This window comes from Talpa europaea (genome assembly GCF_964194135.1).
Source record: "Talpa europaea genome assembly, chromosome: 6".
Lineage (NCBI taxonomy): Eukaryota > Metazoa > Chordata > Mammalia > Eulipotyphla > Talpidae > Talpa > Talpa europaea.
The window spans coordinates 130810744-130827513 of record NC_140072.1 but is presented as its reverse complement, the minus strand read 5'-3'; the positions used below and the strand labels follow the sequence as shown (position 1 = coordinate 130827513).

Sequence of the window (16770 nt, the reverse complement as noted above, 5' to 3'; positions counted from 1 at the left end):
CTTACTTATACACACAGCGAGTGCGCCATCATTTCAAGCCCCTCCTGCCCTCCCTTGGAGATGTGGGTTTTCCCAGGAAGGAAGGTCGCCTAAGGGAACCTGAATTTAGTCTCTCTTTTGATATTTCCTTCTGAATAACAGACGATGTTCAACTCACTGAACCCCGTCACCACTGTATGTTTGTGCATTCAGCAGCACCCCCACCCTGACCCCAAGTGACAGCGGGGAGTACTCTGTTTGTCTTCGATGCCTTAGAGGGTACTGGACACGCAGACACTTCGATATTTGTTGAATGAATGAGTGAAAAAGCAAAGCAATCACAAGTCCATGCAGCATTTTGTGAAGACACAACCCAATGTCAGTGAGGCACTTTTGCATCTACAGAATCTTTCTGAATGAGAACTGTTAGGAGCTACTGGGGCTGTGTAGATGGCCCTGTGGCTAAGGATGTTCCTAAAGAGCCAGGTCTGCCAGGGACCTATTGGGTGGGCCCAGCCAGCACTACTCCAACCGCCATTTCTACCTCACCAACTCACGTGAGGCAAACGCAGAGCCAGAGGGGGAATCCTCACCTGAATCGGAACGATGACCCTCGACTGAAGAGGACGGGCTTTGGTTTGGGTTTGGGCTCTTCAAACAGTCTAAAAAAAGCATGATGTTCAACACAGATCTTCCAGAAGGACTTGCACAAGTCTCGACTGGCCATGAGGAATTCCAAGGTATCCTGGTACGAGCTCTAGAAAGAGAAAATTCCACTCACTTTTTTTTTTCCATGACCTCCCCTAACATTCATGAAGTAAGAGATAAGGAACAGAGAAGAAATTTGTCCAATAAGATTTCAGCTGTCTATTTTATTACAGCATGACCACAATTTCACAGACTGAGTAAAATGAACGGGGCTGTTCCTCATGATAAAATACAGCAATCATTCAATGATTCTTCCCACAGAATTCCTGAGAGGAACTAACAGAAAACAGGGTACTAAGCAGAAGTCAAAACATTTCTCTTGACAGAATTCATAAACAAATTGTGTTTATTTGGCTTACATTTCCCTGTTAAAAAAAAAAAGTGCAAATACTGAAATTTTCTTTTTTTTTTTTTGCCTCCTTAAAATCACAAACACAATTCTTCTTTCTGTTTTCTCCTTCATGACTCATGCCAACTTTGAATCTTGGCCTTGAGTCTTTTCATTATCAAAAAGCATATGGTCGGGCCTCCCCAGGTGGCGCAGCAGTTGAGCACTGGGTTGCGAAGCTGCCTGCAGCCTCTGCAGCACCGGTTCGATCCCCGGCTACTGGGCGAGGGTCCTACATGGCGCGCAGACCTCTCCTGCTGCGCCCTCTGCTCCCCTCAGCAGTGTACTTCGTCAGTCTGCCTGTTCTGTTCCCCACTCTGGCTCTGGTGAATTCTCTCACCCTCCCATGCTTCTGACTGTACCCTGTGCTTGTGTAAATAAATAAATAAATCTTAAAAAAAAAAAAAAAAAAGCATATGGTCCCCCCACTCCAACCCCCGGTGGCTCCAGGGACCATACAGGAAATGAACATACACTGGGGAGCCTAAAACTGTCACTCAAAGTGGAAAATTTCATGTCCTTTGATTCTGGAAAGGGATTCTGGGATGTTTCTACTCCCAGCCTGAATGCTCCCAATTTAGGCAGCTATATATATAATAAACAGAAGTGACCACAGGCCTTAACAGTCCCAGCAGTTCCTACTATTTTAGGGGCCCTGCACTGCTTCCGGCAGAACAGTCCCAATGCACAATTCCCGCTGCAATTCTTTACTTGCAATCCGGTCCTCTGGAACGCAAAAGCATTTCTCACGGAAAACCACTCATAATGGGTGTCTGATTGCCAGGCCAGAAAAGTCTATTCAATCCACACGGAAGTGAAAATTTCAGCCTGAACTGCCATTTACAATCTCTTTTCCATGGGAAAAGGTACTCTAAGTTCTGGCTGAGGACCCCTGGGGCACAGGAGCCGTCTCCCTCACTGCTATGTCTAGCAGACGAAGATCCTGCTGTTCTTCTTTGACCCACTTTTGGCGGGAGTGGCGTCCAAATTTAGGGCTTTCTGGGGGATGGGGGAAGGGCTTGATAAGGCTCTGACCAAGTGCTGTCATGGGAGCGGGGACAAGAGCAGGGATGGCTACTGCTTGGACAGGGGCACACTGGAAGAGTGTGGAATGTTCTATAGGGCCTCCACGTGGGCCAGAGGCTGGAGATGCAGTGGGGGGTGGGCGGGAGGGGCTGATCTGCAGTCAGTGACCTCCCCTGGCATACAAGGTGCACCTGTCCTTTGTCTTCCTGTTATCTAAGGTGACAGTCACGCAGCTACTTAGACATGTCTCTCCCCATAGACACCGGTGACACCCAAACAGCTGCCAGCCACCTCCAGGGGCCGCCCTTTCAGCCCAGGCCTTCCAGGGGCCCCTCACCCCTGGGAGCTACTTACATTTGCATCCGGGCGCAGCTTGATGAGAAAGCGCTTTCTCTTGAAGCTCAGCTTCCGCACTTTGGCCCAGTTGAAGGCGTTAATCTTAGTGAAACCCTAGGAAGAAAGGGAGCAGCCGCTGAGCTGCTGCTGGGGGGCAGCGCGGCTTGGTGGGCTGTGCTGTGGGGAGGGCAGGGAGGGCTGGCGCTGGGAGGAAAGGCCTCTGCTGGAGAACCACAGACCCGGTGGCTGTGGGACGGTTCCAGTTCCCGGATCACGGTTTCTCACTCACGATACACTGGCGTTCAAACCAAGCTGGTCTCCAGGGAGAAAAGAGGCAGCTCAAGGTGATGGTAGAAAGATTCCCAGAAATAAAGACCACAGCCACCGGCACACTAACAGCGCCCGGGGTGCAGGGTGCCAGGCGCTGTCCTTATCCAACCTTAGCGCAAAACTCAGCAAGAGGGATTCATTATCGTCATTTTACAGACGTGTTAATGGCAGCACGGATGCTTTAACCTGCCCAAGGTCATTTGGGGCATGTGGCAGAACTAGGCTCCGAGCATGGGCCTTAACCAGTAGCTATTGTTAAACCCTCAGAAGCAACACACAGGTCAGTTATCAAGCCCCATATCCACACTGGCCAGGCTGCTGGTCCACGCCTGCAAGGGCACAGGCCTGTGGTGTGTCTTCCGACTGGAGAACCGCCGTGGGACAGATTTCTGTAGCTTCCTATGATAGTGAGGTTTGTCCCAGGGGAGAACTATTTGCCAGACCCCAGCTTCCATCTGTCCTGTCAACTCACCTGAAAATGAGGATTCTTCGAGGATTCACTAGGACACTGGAGCCACTTATTTAAGTGAGAAGGAAACCCTAGGGGGGCACTGGCGCAAAGACTCATTCCAAGATTGGCCGCTGTATGTGATTAAGTCACAGAGCCACGCTCAGCAGCGAGATGGCATTAGACATGATCCAAGCCAGCGTTCAAGTGTGAGGCGCTTCTTCCTCCCTGGATGATTTTTAGGGGTGCTTGAGGGCCCTGATGTTGACTTTCAGTGGTCAGACTGAGAACCACGTTTGGTGTGACGTTTTTCTCACAGAGGCCCATAGAGTTGGTGCTGGTCAAACACCGGCTCCCAGTGACGCCCAGTGACGCCCGCCTTCACCGCTCTGGGGCGGGAGACGTCCTCTCAGTGGCAGCACAAACACCTGATGCGCCAGCACAGGCTCCCAGGACTATCTGCAGAACGTGCAGGGAGTGTAACCACACCTGGCAGTGCTCAAGAAAGAGCTTTAGGTCAGGATGGTCCCCTCCAAAATGGGTAGAATCTGAGCCTATTTCGTGAGAAAGTCCGCTCCTTTCTTCACACCCTTTTGAAACCAAAACACAGATTAGCCCCCTGCTGCTTCGAAGAAAAGGAAAGTTTGGGAATGGGGTCCAGACACTGACTGGCTATTGCGCTGTGGGCTTCGCAGGATGTAGACATACAGGAACAGGCAAACCTCACATCCCTCACATGGGCATAACCTGTGAGTCAACCATCCTGCCATGAACCTGCTGGGGAAGGAGATGCCGGGGCCGACAGCTAGGTGGCCGAGAGAACATGTCTCAGATCACTGCATCCTTCGGGAAGACACAGGCAACGACCCAGTTCAGCGTTCGCTTTGCTACAAAACTGTTGCGGCACATGGACATGCACTGATGACTTTCTACCTCAGCCATAACTTCAAAGATCACCGACGCTTCTCTTGCTCACTTAGGCAGAGCTGAGTCATGAATAAGCTGGCTAGGTAAGACCTAAATTAGGTTAAAAATACACCCAACTAAGAAAGCTGTTTATGTGGGGGTTTGAAATCTTGATTCCATTATACTTTGTTCTAAGCCTGGGCCCGTGGAGAGAGACAGATTTCTATCATGTTACATAGTCACTAAATGCAAACAAAACTATAATGAGGGAGTCCCCCAACTAGAGCAAGAGCAGATGGAATGGAATCTGGACGCTGAGGGCCTGGAAAGCAACACGTCCTGAGATGAGGTGAGATTTCCCTGTTCAATCACCATCTGAGGCCTGAACTGGGCCATCCAGCCTGGGAACCAGAGTCGAAGGACGGTGCTATCGCTCCCTCACCAAGGGGACTGGGCTGTGTTCTCACCTGAAAGACTAGAATCCCAGTGTTGGCAACGGCCAGGTTGATCTTAGTGCCTTCCCTGTCCTTGGCCGGGTGCAACCGGATCCCGTACATCTCCAGCCGGCGGGCAATCTCCAGGAGCTGGAAATCCGATTCTGCTGGTGTTTGTCCACTGACAAAATGAAAATTAAAGCCAAAGGCCAGAAGATTTGAATTCCCTGTGTCTATTAATTTGAGTTTAAGCAGCTTCTCTTAGGAAATAAAGAGGCACTTCATGACAAACAATGGGGCGCCCTGATCAGATGACACCCAACCTTTCATTCATCACAACCCAGAGTTAAGGGGCTGGGTCCAAAGCTTTATTGCTCGTGTAACACAAAACCCAAAAGTCTATCTAAACTTGCCCAGTTTTTTTGAATCTCAGAGTTGCCTTTAATGTCATACAAAAGCAAAACACTGTCATGTTCAAACAAGTTTTCAATCGCTGACAATAGACCTAAACCTTCAAGCCACATTCAAGGTGCACTCTTTCACACTGTCTCCAGGCCTCGCACGCCTTCCTTAAAACAACAAAAACAAAGGCAGAGAGAATCCTGGGACCATCTTCTTTATTGATCAAAGTAAAAAAAAGGCAACTTTTAGCTGTACAAAAATTCACAATTTTCACAAAATCCTAACTATGTCCCCAGCTTACTTCTGATGTTTTCTTTCTGTATTTCCTGTTAATTGGCCTTATGCTCTCCCTTCGATTCCACAGCATGAGTTTCCTCAAATTCCAGGCTTACCTGGAATCACAGGGAAGTGAGGAAGGAGCGCAGAGCTCGGGACTTGAGTGGCTAAGCTGTGACTCCACGGTGAGTAACTACCCCGAGAGCCCCTGGTCTCTTTCACCCAGTATGTATTTCTTTCCAACAGTGTGTGTGTGTGTGTGTGTGTGTGCGCGTGCGTGCATGAGAGTGTGTGGGTGTGGGTGTGTGTTTGAATGTGCTCGTGTAACAGGGTGGTCCCCAGGAAAGGGGGAGGTTCCCTGCCCCACCCAAGGGAGGGTGGAGCAGAGCAGGGAGAGGAGAAGTTGCAGAAGAGACTGAGGAAGGAAGCAGGATGGAGCCAGGAGCCCTGGAGGAGGCGCATGGAGCCTAGAGACACGTGAAGAATCTGCGCTTGTCTTTTGGTCGTAGACTGGGTGACACAGATGTGGGTGAGACCCGTGGGGAGGTGACCATGGCGGCTTTTATCTTGATGTTGATTTTGCTCTTTTCCTTCCGGGCTTGTCCGGTTGTTTGTGACCCTTTTCTGTGGGTCCCCACTGGAAGGTGCTTTAGACTTGGGGCAGGCTTTGGGGCCTTGCTCTGGGCCAATCCCATTTGGATGGAGTTTTACCCACGAGGGGACGGGTAACTTTGGGTGCTTGAATTAGAAACTAGATTCTTTGCCTTTCCTGTATTGTTTCCTAATTGTATTAAAGCTTCTTCCCATTAAAGTCTCCTATGTTTTGTGTTGATGCGGCGGATGGTAGAACCCATTTAGAACAGGCAGGTTTGCAGGGTTTGGGCTGCCCCTCTCCCTGCCCCATAACACTTGCACCTATGCATCAAAAGAATAGAGAGAAAGGTTCAGAGGAACTGGAACCTGCGCATGAGACTTACATGTGGTTATGGTGAAATTCCACGATTTTGTCTTCTAGAGCGTCTTGCTGAGGTACATACTTATTTTTTGCTAAGTGCTCTCTGTCAGATGCTTCATCAAAATCCCCAATCTCAGCTACAAAGAAACAGAGGAGGAAGCACATATAATTCATTCAATTTACTACATTCCCAGTGGACTATTCCCCAGCTAACCGGAAGCAAGCTGAGGACAAGAGGCCACCCCAGCTGGAGGGAATCACATGGGTTAGAGGTCGGGAGACATGGATGTGAGGATTTACTTATTTATAAACCATATTATATTTAAATTGAGGTAATGCTGGTTTACAACCCCGCATATGTAGGGATATAGGTACATGTCTCTTCAGATGCATGTCACCTCACCACACCCACCACCTAAATCCCATAAGCGAGACCATATTTAACAACCGTAACAATGTAAGATGAAGGGTCCACTCATCTTTAACAGTTGGAAAGAAAGCTTCGGAATCACCCAGCTTTTGCTTCCTCCACGCTCCTGGATTGCTTTTTTCTTTCCTACCCAAGTTGGGGTCATTTCTGTTCTAGCCAGAAAATTCTGTATCTGAGGACTTTACAAAATCAGCTTATGAAACTCTTCGCTAGAACAATTAATTATTAGTCACACCTCAAAAGCTCTGTCATGTACAGATAAGATGATTGTAAATGAGTGTAAAGGAACCTAATCTAATTTGGTTTAAAATAATTATTAAGTTTCTTGTAGTCCTGTTGTCAGTAACGACAGGTCAGATGGCAAATTCTTATCAGTGTTTATTAGAAACTGGAAGCATGTTTTTCTCATGTAGTCTCATCAGTCTCCAAATTGCTATAATCTGGATAGTCAAAGGCTAGAGCTTTAAAATAGTGGCTGCACCTTCCCAACATGAGCCAGTTCGGTTTCTATCGGCGCAACACCCTGGCATGGCAGCCCTTTTTTATATCATAAAGCCTGTGTGACAAGCTTAATAAAGAGTACCCCGGCGCAGCTGTTCTGAGTAAAAACAAGTGAACTGTTACTGTGACACTTGTCATTCTGTCATATGCAGCAGGCGGCCACACTCTGGCAAGGCACTTCCAGCTACCATGAGGGATGCGGCCTCGATGTGTCACCGATCACACCCCTGGTGAATATTCTCTCTGCACAAAACAGGGCTCACTCACCTGCCCCCCTGCTTGGCCACTGGAATAATCACCCACTCACTAGCTTCCTGTGCTGATCAATAACAGGCCAGGAATGCTATTCTAGAACTGTCTTTTCTGGATTAACCTCTCTCTCCCTAAATAAGTAAAGTTGCCACAATTTATCACAGAAAACAGTGCAAAAGTGGGGCCTCATCGTCACTGGTCCCCTTGATTACGGTGGCACTGATTTGACTGCAATTCCTTCATTCTGGACCCAAGAAAGCATAGCTCGTTTTCATCATTTGCAGTAGCTGTACTTCCTAAAGTTGCCCTGATACTGAACAAACAAATCCTAAACCCTGTCCTGGGGGAACACAGGGCGGTGGGTTTCTGCCAGACTCCCGAAGCACCCCCTTTGCTGGGTTTCTGCCAGATTCCTGAAGCACCCCTTTTTTGCCAGTCGGCCTTTCTGCATTCCTACTGAGAGACAATGCATTTCACATCCTTTGTCGGTCCATTCCACAGACTATGGCCAATAGCACTATCGCTCATGCCTGAAGGAAGCTCCCCCAACACCCAATACATGTTTACCTGCCCTGAAGGCATGTCACAGCCTTCTTGCTCTCAGAGAGCACTCAGGAGCCCTCCGCCTGGGGCCACCACAAGCAGGGAAATCACCACCGAAAGCATAAAAACACAAAAAGCATGGAACTAAATAGACCACAAAGGACATCTGTTTACCTAGGAAAGCTGCAATGGAGGATGTTCCATGTCAGTGGGAAGGTGTGTGTGGATCACTGACCAACAAAGCATCCCAAGTGCTGGTTTGGTGGGGGTTACAAATGACTGTGGCAGATACAGACACAGCCTGCAGACGGCAGCCCTGCTGGGCTCCAAGCTATTTTAACATCAAGGCTCCTAGTGCTTTGTGCTCCTGTTCAGCTTGTCCAGCTTAACTGAGACATAGTCAGAGAAAAAGAAAAGTTTGAAATACTATACATGAGCAGCAATAGAGGAGCAAGTGAAGAAATATAGATGCCTGGAAAATGGCTCCATAAATTCCAATGAAAGAGAGAGAAACTGAATCAAACAAATGGATAATGAATATACAGGTGAGAAGAACAAGCTCATCTGGAAATAATGTTCCATCCGTGTCCACAGAGCAGGAAAAGGGAGACAAGGGGAACCCCTCCTGCCTTAGTATAACAGAAATAGTTATTAATCATTTAAATCAACACCTATTCAAAGAGGACTCTGTGAAATCCCCCCTTCTGTGGCTGGGTATATGGGAAGCTTAAAATGCAGAAATGGGGATTTATAAATATCTTTTTTTAAAAGATTTATTTATTTATGCATACAAGAGCTGGGGTATGGGTCAGAGATGCGAGGGGTGAGAGGATACATCAAAGACAGAGCAGGTACAGAACAGGCAGACAGACTGAAATACACTGCTGAGGGGAGCAGCGGGCGAGACAGGAGAGGTCTGCTTTGCCATGTGGGTTTCTCTCTGGCTGGCCGGGGATCAAACTCATGCTGCAGAGCCTGCAGATTGCTTCATAGTGCATTGCTTAACCCCTTGCACCACCAGGGAGCCCCTTATAAATATCTTAAGCATATAAAAATATTGTGTGTCTCAGGACTGAGTCTCCAATACCATGTGAACAGCAGGGGTACTTCTGGCTAAGTCTTTGGAGGGCACATTCTCAGGGCCTCTCGGGCCCTTGTTGGTGTCTGGGGAAGCAGGAGCTATTAGATGGGGCACATAGTTTTCTGGGAACTTGTGACCCTGCGCTCCCCATATGTGTGAGAGCCACTGTGTTAAAAGATGAAAGGAAGAAAAAAGAAAGAAAAGAAAGAAAGAAAAGAAAGAAAGAAAAGAAAGAAAGAAAAGAAAGAAAGAAAAGAAAGAAAGAAAAGAAAGAAAAGAAAGAAAGAAAAGAAAGAAAGAAAAGAAAGAAAGAAAAGAAAGAAAGAAAAGAAAGGGGCGCATCTACACGGAATCAGGAATATTTGGGCCACATCAATTTCTCTTCTTATGCTGGCCAGAGACATTTTAGCAAGTTCTACTCCAAAAAGGAAGCTTCAGACTTAAGTTTTCCATTATTTGGAAACGGAGGCTACAGGTAAGCAATGATAAAGGAATGAGAGTAATGTTTATTCAACACCTGACAGGTCTTGGTATTATACTATCATTTAATTTTCAAGGTCTTATGGAAAAAATCCCATTATCCTCAAGTTCTAAAAAGAGATTGAGTTAGAAACCTGCCATGATCATCAATTGACTAGTAGATCTCAGGTCTGCCTGATTCAAAGGCCTCCTCTTCTTCCCACTATCACCATGTGAGGTGAGGAGACCCTACACGAAAAGGCAAATGGTAGGTGACTTTTTGTCCCATAGCTTTCTCATTTGTGAAATGAGCTAATAACAACACTGAGCTCATGAGGTTGCTTTGAGGATTAAATGAGATAATATGCAGTGCTGGAACACAGGTTTAATAATGGATACCTCTATGTGGACTGCTTTCTCTTTCTCACATCATTTTTCCAAATTGATAAGAAAATATCCATCTGCTAAGTCTGTCACACATTCAGTAATTCCCATACACAAAAAACAAGATGCTAAGCAGCATATATAGAAATGCCTCATCCTATCAGACTAAGGTAATTGCTGAATACCAGCAGTGACACTTCCTATAAACCTCTGGAAGTTTTGTCAACTGGGTAGGTATCAGATGGTGGGGACTGCTTAGCACGTGATGGAAATTTGAAAATGGTAGGCCAGCACAACACTTTCTTTTATACTTGAGTTTATATATGCTGAGCAGGGTCTATACATAGACTTACTCTCCTTGAAATGTAATGTGTATATTCCACTTCAAGTGACTTCTGCTGTGGCTAACTGGGAAAACAAATGTGCAGGTATGTGGGCAGCCTTAGAATTGACATCATCTAAGTTAGTCTAGACTGAGAAAGTTAAAATATCTAGTTTCAAAGACCACTAGGATTCAGACCAGCCTCCTGCGTCTTGGTTCACTGAACTCTACAGAGAAGACAAGAAGTGAAACCTTCAATAGGTGTATGTCTTACGGCTAAAGTGCACATTCACTGAAGACAGTTAAACCCAAGAACAGGGCTTGATCTACTTGACTGTCATCCATCCCAGCTCCTCCTTTGAGACAAGTAGGCATCAACAATGTGTACCCGACCTTGGGAGGAGCAGAAGACCAGAGGGCAGAATGCACGGGTTAAAGTTGGGGGGTACCCCCACTACAGAAAGCTAGGAGCCTCACTTTCCACCCAGAGGCACCCACACCAAAACAACCATCATGTCCTTGTGTAAATAACACAAGGACATGATGGTTGTTTTTAGAGGGTGTGACTGATCCCCTTTCAATCCAGTCGTGGTGTTATTTCCAGCATGACGTGTGACGGGAGCTAGGAGGACTTACACTGTACAATGTGCGAGATCAAAAGAGCAGCGCTGGTGTCGTTACACGTCAGCCGGCCCTGAGCCAGGTCCTGCTTCACCTGAAGAGCAAACAGGTACCTGCAACACAAGCAGAGAGGGGCATCAGTGGAGGGCGGGGCGGTCCTGGCAGCCTGTCTGCAGGGAGGAGCTGAGAGCAGGCGGGGACCAGAACTCCCATGGCAGGGAGTTCCTGCAGCCACTGACTGAGGTGTTAACACTCACTCCACTGAAAATAAAATGAGACACAAGCCATTGTCTTTTCACACAACAAATAATACACTTCACTTTATATGCAGATATATCAACCTAAGCACCTAAGACTATAACTTACCCCTACATATTTTTGCAGGATACAGCAAACATTGAAATTAAAAATATTTTCCCCTGGTTTTATTGTATCATGAGGCACTGAAACATCTGAACAAATCAAATTCTGGGCAGTGAGGCAGCTGCTTTCCCCTTCACCTCTCTGGGTTGCCAGAGCAACTTGTCAGGAGATTAAAAAAGAAAGAGAGAGGCAACCTTTTGCACCACTTGAGTCTTTCCAAAGTGGGCACTGGTACAATGCAGGCATCTCCTGTCGGATGCAATTGGTCCAGCATCCAAACACCATGCACAGTCCCTGCGGGGCGGCAGCACACACACCCACTCCCAGCAAGGCTCTGCCAGGTGTCTGGAGCATCTGGAGGCGTGTGAACAGCACCAGGAATTGGAGCGCGGAGCAAAGAGTATGAGCACTGGGCTGGGAGGGGGTCAGCCTAAGTCGTGCCCAGCAAGCCTGAGCATGTGGGTGATGCGCCCCAGGCACGGTCTATGTTCTTTAATTGGAACATCTGGTGGGACCCCAGGATGGGGTCTTCATTGGCCCTGAGCTGGCTCACAATCACGCTGACGATCTGCTGTGGGCTAATGGTCCTGAGCTGTGCTGCTGTGCTGGATTTTCTGGAACAGAAGGCTAGACAACTTCATCGCCTTGACAGCTCCCCCTGGAATTGTTGCTCTGCCCACGTAAGGCGTGATGTTTCAGTGCAAGTCACGTCTAGTTGGGTCTGGTCATTGTTGAATAACTGGTACTGATGCTAAATGAAGCTGGAGCCAGTCTGCTCGCACACTGGCTGGTGTCCATTCTGGAGTGCTGCTTGGCCTCGGTGAGACCTGAGGGACTTCCACAAAGGTGGCAGCTGTGGCGGCAACCAGCACCCATTTAATTTTTTTTAACAGTTTAAATATACTCAAAAATGGCTTTATGGCTCAGACAATAACAGTATTTTATTGTGATAGGAAGAGCTTTGTCAGTGGAATAGGAAAGGCAAAGATACCTTTCGGTGTGTAATATTTACTTAGCCTCTTTCATAAGCCCCAGGCACCAGAGCTGCAAAAACCAATTTATTAACAATTTTTCCCCTTCATATTGTAAGAAAAAGGAAACATTTTTGGTGAAAGAAAAAAAGGATTCCTAAATTAGAGAAATAAAGTGAAACAGTGTGATGTTATGACCAATTCAAAAATATCAAAATGAGCACAAATTTTTAGAAAGATATTTACTTGTTTTGTTCAATGCCAAGAGCAGGTCTCAGAAGCAACCTTTAGTGACCTGACTTTTGGCTTTTCCAATTACCGCTGGAGGGACACAGACATAAATCCTTGGAGGAATGGCAGATGTGCATGTGTGGCAGGAAAGGCAAAACACGAACCTACACTATCTAGCTATGCAGAAAGCAAGGCAACTTTCCAGAGTAAATGGGCTGTATTAAAAAAGCAAAAGAAACGTATCAAAAGGGGTATCCACTGGCCAATGTGGTCACTGCTGGGTAGTAACAGGAATGATTAAATTGATTCAAAACACAAGGAATGATGAAAATTCATGAGTCTACAAGCAGTACTCAAAAGAAGAGAAAGCAGGAAGAAGGGAATGCATTACTGCACGAGAATACTAGTCAAGCAATTTCATACTCAAAAACTAGAAACCCAAGTGAAAAATTGGGTACATCACCTGCCACCTGCTGTGCAGCAGGAAGGGCCACATGGCCAGGCAGTCCACGTGGCTGAAGCCAAGGACTATTTTACAGGGATGGGCCAACTCGTGCCAGAGCAGGAATAACAGAATTAGAAAATCCTGACTCCACAGCCTTCCAAGAAATGATTCATTCGACCAAGGTTCTCCCTTGGTGTGAGACCACGGAGAAGCGGGGCATTCGCAGAGACAAAGCAGCAGGGCTCCACTTCACCGTGGAAAGGTCGGAAAGTCACCGTGTGGACTCCATGATGAGCCCCAGCATCATGAATGAAACATTAAGCACTCAACAGGTGAGGGCTCCAGCCAAATACATTTAACTGAAATTCCCCCAGCCTTCAGAACTAACTTCTAGTTTTCATGAAATACAGGACAGAGGAGTAAACAAGAGAGGACAAGGAGGCCATCCCCCAAATCCTGGAGTTAGAATGGGTCTAGTTTCTGCAACAAGGTGGCATCATAAATTAAAAAAATGAGGAACTCTGCTGGATTCAAAGCGCCCACGAGCACAGTAACTAGACACACGACAGGGACCTCCAGGGGGGTCTCATTTCAGATGAGCTGGTCTAAATGGCATGTGGGGGACAAATGGAGAAATTGGAGTTTGGCCAGGGAGTAAGATGAGATTAAAAGTACATGGAGAGGCCCAGAAAAAAAAGCAGAGGGGAAGTCACACTGACGTGTTAACAATGATGTCATCTCTGGGTAAGAGGAAAACAGTCTATTTTGTGTATGTATTTCATAGCCTGCCCCAAATGTTTTTTTTTTTAATTAAAAACAAAAAGGGCTTAATTAAACAAGACCAACCGCAGAGGTTTTCATAAGAATGAAATGAGGTGGCATATGGAAAGCACATAGATTAGAACAAAAACATTCAAGAGTTAGCAGTTTTTTAAATGAAAGTAAAAAAAAAAATGCATCCCTTCCAAATGACCTTTCAAGTCATTTAGAAAATGCCATTATTAAGAACTAAAAAAACTACAGCAGCAATTCTGTAACCAGCAAACAAACAGAAAAACAAAACCTAAACCCAAAGAAAACCACCCCCAGATCTACCAGCGGAAAAAAGTGGACCTTTGTCTAACCCCCTGGGTTAGGACAGCCACAGGCTCCCACCTTATGATGGGGTTAGCTCTTTGAGAAGCAGGAGCATTACTGCTTCTGTTGCAGGAGCAGTATGTTTCCACGAGCTGGTCCAAGAGCAGGGTGCTGTGTTCACAAAGCAGCCACTAGGGACACGCTCGAGACTGGAGTCTGACAGCCTCTGGGCGGTCCCTGCTGACCTTTCCCGTGGGCTTCAGGAATGTGCTGTTCAGAGAGCCATAAGTTTATGTCGAGGAAAAGTGCCACTGACAAGCACTCAGGGGGTGCTAGTGGACGACGGGTGATTTGGAGGTGGGTGTGCACCATGGAGGTAATACCTGGTTGGGGTGGGGGGGGTCCTCAATGTTACCGCAGTTAAAAAAATAAACTTATAAAAATAAATTGAAAAATAAATGCCTATTTTATTTCATTAAACACCATTTGGATGGGCAATGCACATTATTTACAACTCCTCTTCTAGCCTAAGGAAGCGGTCCCACAAATTCTGAAGGGGGGTGTCCACCTCCAAGAGCAATACAGTTAAGTAGACATTGGACCTGGTTAAAGACAGGGGGCCTAGAGGGAGGGGTGCCTGAACACAGCAGTGCAAGAAAAGTTATTCCGGGCTCTGCCATCAGAAAATGGGTAATTTCTTTCCCAAAGCCCCTCTCCGCAGCTGTTCTCACCCTGCACCTAAAAATCAGTACTTTTCCTTTTCCAGGCCTGGGCTGTGGTGTCAACAGGACAGAGTCCCACCAAAAGTGCAGACCAGTAAAGAGAATGGAATTCAGCGCCTGGTTTGAAGGACAAAGTGCAATTTAATCTTCTATCTGCATGAATAGGAAGCTGAAGCCATTCCTGGAGGCCCAGGATTAGCCACAGAGATGGTCACTCACTCCCTGCTACACGACAGGTCAGAGTTGGCCTCGCTCTAGTCCATGCCACCTCGCCTGAAGAACCACAGACATCTGCCCCGGGCCTGCCTGCCCTCACCATCTGCTGAGAAAACTGCCTGGAACCTCAAGGGCCTCATCATTAAATTTCTGCTTACACAGGAACTTGAGAGCATGGAGTGAACCCTGTGGATCTGGGAGGTCCCCTTCACGGGAAACCTTGTGACAACGTGGAAAGCGACGGGGAGCTTCTGAATTTCCTATCAATTTAATTCACCCTCGAGCCAGAAGAATTCTCCTCTTTGAAAAGATTTTGTAAATGTCAGTGAATACTGGAGCCAGAAAATAAAAACAACAAAAACCCAAGCCTGCTGTGTCCAGCTGAGCTTGTGTAACTTGAGGAAGTCATCAGATTGGATGGGGCGGCTGGCCTGATGCCAGGCCCACTTGGCAGGCAGCTAACAAGTTGTATGGAATTTTATAACCAGGACCAGGACGGGAAAGAACTAGAAACCTCTAGAGACAATGATTCACAAAAACAGAAAAGGTGCAAAACTCAGTTGCAAAGTAAGATGGGGAGAATGAAATGAAGGGGAAAAAAAGATTTATGCTTCCAACTTCCTAAGCAGGAAAGAGGCCCAGGAGGACCAGTCACTGATCTGTGTTTAGATTTATTTCAATACTGTGAGCTGGGAACAATGCATGTTCCAACAGGAGGAAAATCAGCCCCGGAAACTGAGACACAGTGGCCCAACAGCGACAGAGCATAAGCCCTGGGCTCCCCACCTCCTGCAGCTCCTCCTGCACGTGAGGCCTTTCAGCAAACCGCACGGGGCCCCCAGGACACAGCGGCTTCTGCCACTCCTGGCCACCTTCCACTGCTTCACCGATGGGAGGGCTGAAGTGGAGACAGACTATTAGTGGCAACTCATTGAAAAATAACAGGGCCAGGGAAAAAGCTTGGCCTTCCCTTCACCTTGGAATGCGAGTTCATGTCCCCAGTGGCCCGGCGGACTCAGCCAGGTGATGTCTAGGGGCATCTCAAATGCGGGACCCATCCTTGACATTCCACCCCTTCCCAGTCCTCTGCTTCCCGCTACCCCATCCCAGTTTCACTGTCGCATCATCACCACTCCAGCTGCTCAAGTGAAAAATCTAAGCCTCCCCCTTGGAGTGTTCTCAGGCCCCTAACCCATCACCAAGACAGACCAAGCCCACCTCCAGCACATTCCCAATGCAACCCCTTGGCTGCACTTTCCCTCCTGCCATCTTCTTAGCGTCAGCTGGGCCTGGACGACTATCCTATCTTCTTCACTGGGTTCCCCGCGCCCCACAGGGCACTCGGTCTTCCAACACTACATACCACGCGCCTCGCCCCACTCATTGCACCCGCCTTGCCTGCACTCTTACAGGACTTGCACATGGAAGAGGCTTGCTCCTGCCCTGGAAACAGCATGAACTGGTCCTTCTTCCAGGAAAGCTCTTCCTCAGACAATGACTGACATATCCCAGTCACATCCTCAGAGGGCCCCTCAGCTGGCCAAGGTAAAGCCACCATCCGATCCCCTTCGACCACAGTGCCCCCTTTCAATTATCCAAAAGCTCCAGGCACAATGTGATTTCTTTTATGTCATCTCATCATTTTATCTGTCCCCGAGGGTCTGGCCTTGTCTTCACCACGCTGGGTCCAGGAGCAGGAATAAATGCTGGCACACTGAACAAACACTGTGGGTGGGACGTCTTTACCCATCTGACAGATGACGGTCACGACCCCAGACCCTGGTCTGTAGTGAGAGGCAGGAGAAAGCCATTGGTCATCCTCAGGAGACAGCCTCAGTCTTCAGCAGCTACTGCTTGAATGACACGGGTGGTAAAAACTGGTGGCCAGGCCCAGGGACTCTTGAGAGGCATTAACCTTCACACGTTCTCACAGCATCTGTCTGGCTGTGAGTTGTAAAGGAACA

General features: G+C 47.5%; 1 protein-coding gene across 4 annotated transcripts in view; it reads right to left on the bottom strand.

The window, feature by feature from the left end:
- Nucleotides 1-16770, bottom strand: part of FARP1 (FERM, ARH/RhoGEF and pleckstrin domain protein 1) — a gene marked incomplete at both ends in the record, with an annotated part of 182784 nt that overhangs the window by 46737 nt on the left and 119277 nt on the right. For all 4 annotated transcript variants that reach the window (XM_084234755.1, XM_084234756.1, XM_084234757.1 and 1 more), the window contains 5 exons: nucleotides 573-736; nucleotides 2456-2551; nucleotides 4589-4736; nucleotides 6211-6325; nucleotides 10797-10894. In XM_084234755.1, coding sequence (XP_084090881.1) covers nucleotides 573-736; nucleotides 2456-2551; nucleotides 4589-4736; nucleotides 6211-6325; nucleotides 10797-10894 — 621 coding nt within the window. The remainder of the gene's footprint in view (nucleotides 1-572; nucleotides 737-2455; nucleotides 2552-4588; nucleotides 4737-6210; nucleotides 6326-10796; nucleotides 10895-16770) is intronic.